General features: G+C 35.5%; 1 protein-coding gene across 1 annotated transcript in view; it reads right to left on the bottom strand.

Moving 5' to 3' along the window:
* The window catches only part of ccdc18 (coiled-coil domain containing 18), a gene marked incomplete in the record, with an annotated part of 39,205 nt that extends 36,264 nt beyond the window's left edge, over positions 1-2,941 (bottom strand). Inside the window, 4 exon segments of the mRNA XM_014025349.1 lie at positions 570-676; positions 2,069-2,209; positions 2,351-2,481; positions 2,567-2,941. Coding sequence (XP_013880803.1) covers positions 570-676; positions 2,069-2,200 — 239 coding nt within the window.
* Between the last annotated feature and the right edge of the window lie 223 nt (positions 2,942-3,164).

Raw genomic sequence — 3,164 nt, 5'->3', positions numbered from 1 at the left:
TTTCAGGACCCCACTTTGGGTCCCGACCCCAACTTTGGGAAACACTGCACTAAAGCACTAATAGGGGGAACTATAATCAAATAAATAATCAAATTTATTTTTACAGGTTTTGTAAATTTGAAACATTCACGTTGAACATTTTGAATGTATTTATTTTATGCCCACATTTTTTTATTGAATTGTCTATTTTTGTTATGTTAAAAATATATTTTTGTGTTGATAAGCCTGTTGACCGACAGTTGTGTTTGTTCAAATAATTGTTATGGGCAGGTTACAATATAAAAATATTTGTTATACGTAATCATGTCTTGTGATTATTTGACAGGAGTTTTACTTTTAAACTGTAAGTGTATTTAACTGAGTTGTGTTAGTTATGATGTAAATGCAATTAAAATTAAACCAAGATTTATAATAATTATCATTTTGATCCATACATTGTTAATGTCTGACTGGACCTCGTGACACTTTATGTTCAATAAATTGGGCCCCGAAGTCAAAAAGGTTAAGAAGCCCTTTTTTACAGCATGGCTGATACGTTACAAGTACATGTTTATCATGTTGCAACTTACTTTAGCTCTTTAGTTTGAGCCTCCAACTCTGTTTCAAGCTGATGAATCTGTTCACTCATGGCTGCCAGGCTGCTGTTAAACCCAACCCTCGAGCTTCTGGGAAGAACCTTTAGAATATAAACAATACCACTTCTATTATTTGTTTTTAAATAGTCGTAAGGTGTAGACAGCAAAATTTCTCACAAAATGCTTCAATTTTGAATAAAATATAAAATAAATAAATCAATCATTGGACATGCATCTACAACCGATCAGCTTTTGAGTCAACACATTTCAAGACGAGAGGAGCAGCTGCTACATCCAGCTTACTATAGCCCAAAACTTAGTTTTTGAAAAGGAAAAGCTATTTAGCTAAAATATAAAAAGCTATGTATATAAAGCTATTTATTTTAAGTTACATTTTTCTAAAATTTGGTAAATATTCCTTTACTTAAAATGACATTATTGTTAGATTTTGTTCAAAGAAAAATACACGGCTGTGGATGAATGGTTGGAGGAACCGTTCTCCAATAACAGAGTTGGGGGTTCAATTCCCRCACTATTCAGTCACAAATAAAACACTACAATGTCTACAATGCTGTGAATTTCACAGACATTGAGGTATAATTTGGTGTGGTAGTCGCTACGAGTCATTTACAACACATACAYGCCCTTAGCAAAAAGTAGTATACTTGAAGTTCATTTTAATAAGTATACTTGAGTATAAGTTTAAGTATATCAAGTATACTAGGCACCATGTACTTGTAGTGCACTAGAAAGTATATTCATTTAAAACTTGTTTGTACTAAATTGGGACATTTTTAATGTTTATGAAAAGTTAAGTTAACTGTTAAGTTTATAAACTTACAAAAAAAGAAGTATAAGTTAAGTACATGTCATTAAGTATACTGAAATATATAAAAGTGTATTTCCCTAAGTGTACTTTTATTTACCAAGTAAACTGATATAAGTGTACTAGCAGTTTACTAACAAATATAAACCTCGGATTAAATTGGCCCACAAAAAGTTTATGAAAGTATACTCAGAAGTATACTGAAAGTATTCTACGTAGTTTTAGTTTAATCTTGAAATATACTACAAATAAACCAGTCTRTGTGAAAAGTGTACTACTAAAGTTTATCTTGACCAAAAGTTTAAACAATAGTATAAACTAAGTATACTTAAACTTTTARTATRCTTTTAGTACAAGCMAAGTATAGTGTAAGATAAACTTGGTTAAGTATATCTCAGATAGGTACATAAAAAGTAAACTGGAAGTATACTTTTCATTTTAAGTTTAAAATTAGTATACTTAATGGATACTTGCATATACTACTTTTTGCTAAGGGTGAGCATGACATCTTGCGATATCACGAGACAATATTTCTTTCAAAGTTCGATGAAACCTGTCATTTCTCAAACAGCTGGATCTAAAACTTACATAAAGGTTGGTTGGCAATAAATGTTTGCTAGGATTTGTCTTGTTTTTTTAAGGTAAATGAAGATTTGTGTGTCCATACCTGTGACTTAAAGGCTGCTGGATCGTCRTACAAAGGTTGTGGGTCACTGATGAGCTGCTCGTCCTGTGGGGTCAGGCAGGCGTTCTCCTGACGCACACAGCCCACCTTCCTCCTGACAGACCCACACTCCATCTCTACAGGCTGAAGGAGACAAACAGGAGCAGGAAGTCAGAGTTTGTTCAGTAATGATGCTGCAGCACCACCTGTTTCACTGGTTTACAGAGTTTTGTTGGTGCGTTTTATGACTCTTTGGATGATGAATATTTTCTGTCCCTGGCAAACCTTTGAGCAGGAAGACAGAGGAAGAGATGTGTCCCACCGAGAGGTCTCTCTGAACCCTGRCTGACCCGGAAAGAGGACATCCCAGGGGTCACGTCAGGAAGTCAGCCTGCTGTAGACACCTATCATCATGGCTGTAGAGGGGAAGAAATGTTTAAGTGCTGCTTCTGGTCCCACAGCGGACTGATTATAGATGTTTAGCAGGTGGCTTTAGTTTACCTGAGTTTCTGTCCAACTRTTGTAGAAGATGAGCTCAGTTTCTTCGGTCTCAAACATGAAAAACATCAAACTCCTGTTGACATATCTATTGGCTAAAAGAGTTTTTAATATGCTCAGAAAATACAGAAAACTAACTAGCAGCTAATCAAACTGTGCTAATAACAAAGTGGAAACAAGCTAACCACCTCCACTGAATGTAAACAAAAGCTTTTAGCGGCTGAACACCGCGGCTGTTCGTGAAATAAAACCTACAGAAGTACCGAGGTCTGCCTTTCATTTGAAGGGTTAAATATGTTCCATTAACCACGAAGAGATAAAGTTTCTGAATCTTTCAGACGGAAAAAACGAGCAGAAAACAGTTTGTAATTTTAGTCTCCGCCCACAGCCCCAACAACGAGCTCTCCAATTGGATGATACGATGCACTCTTTCTGGTGATTGGTGGATGTGACGTTGAAATGAGTCTCGCGCCAACAACGGCGCGAGCTGCAACGATCAAGGGCCAACCATTTTATCCATCTATCCATCTATCTATCTATCTATCTATCTATCTATCTATCTATCTATCTATCTATCTATCTATCTATCTATCTATCTATC

This window comes from Austrofundulus limnaeus, unplaced genomic scaffold (assembly GCF_001266775.1).
Source record: "Austrofundulus limnaeus strain Quisiro unplaced genomic scaffold, Austrofundulus_limnaeus-1.0 Scaffold470, whole genome shotgun sequence".
NCBI lineage: Eukaryota > Metazoa > Chordata > Actinopteri > Cyprinodontiformes > Rivulidae > Austrofundulus > Austrofundulus limnaeus.
This window is presented reverse-complemented; position numbering and strand designations above follow the sequence as displayed.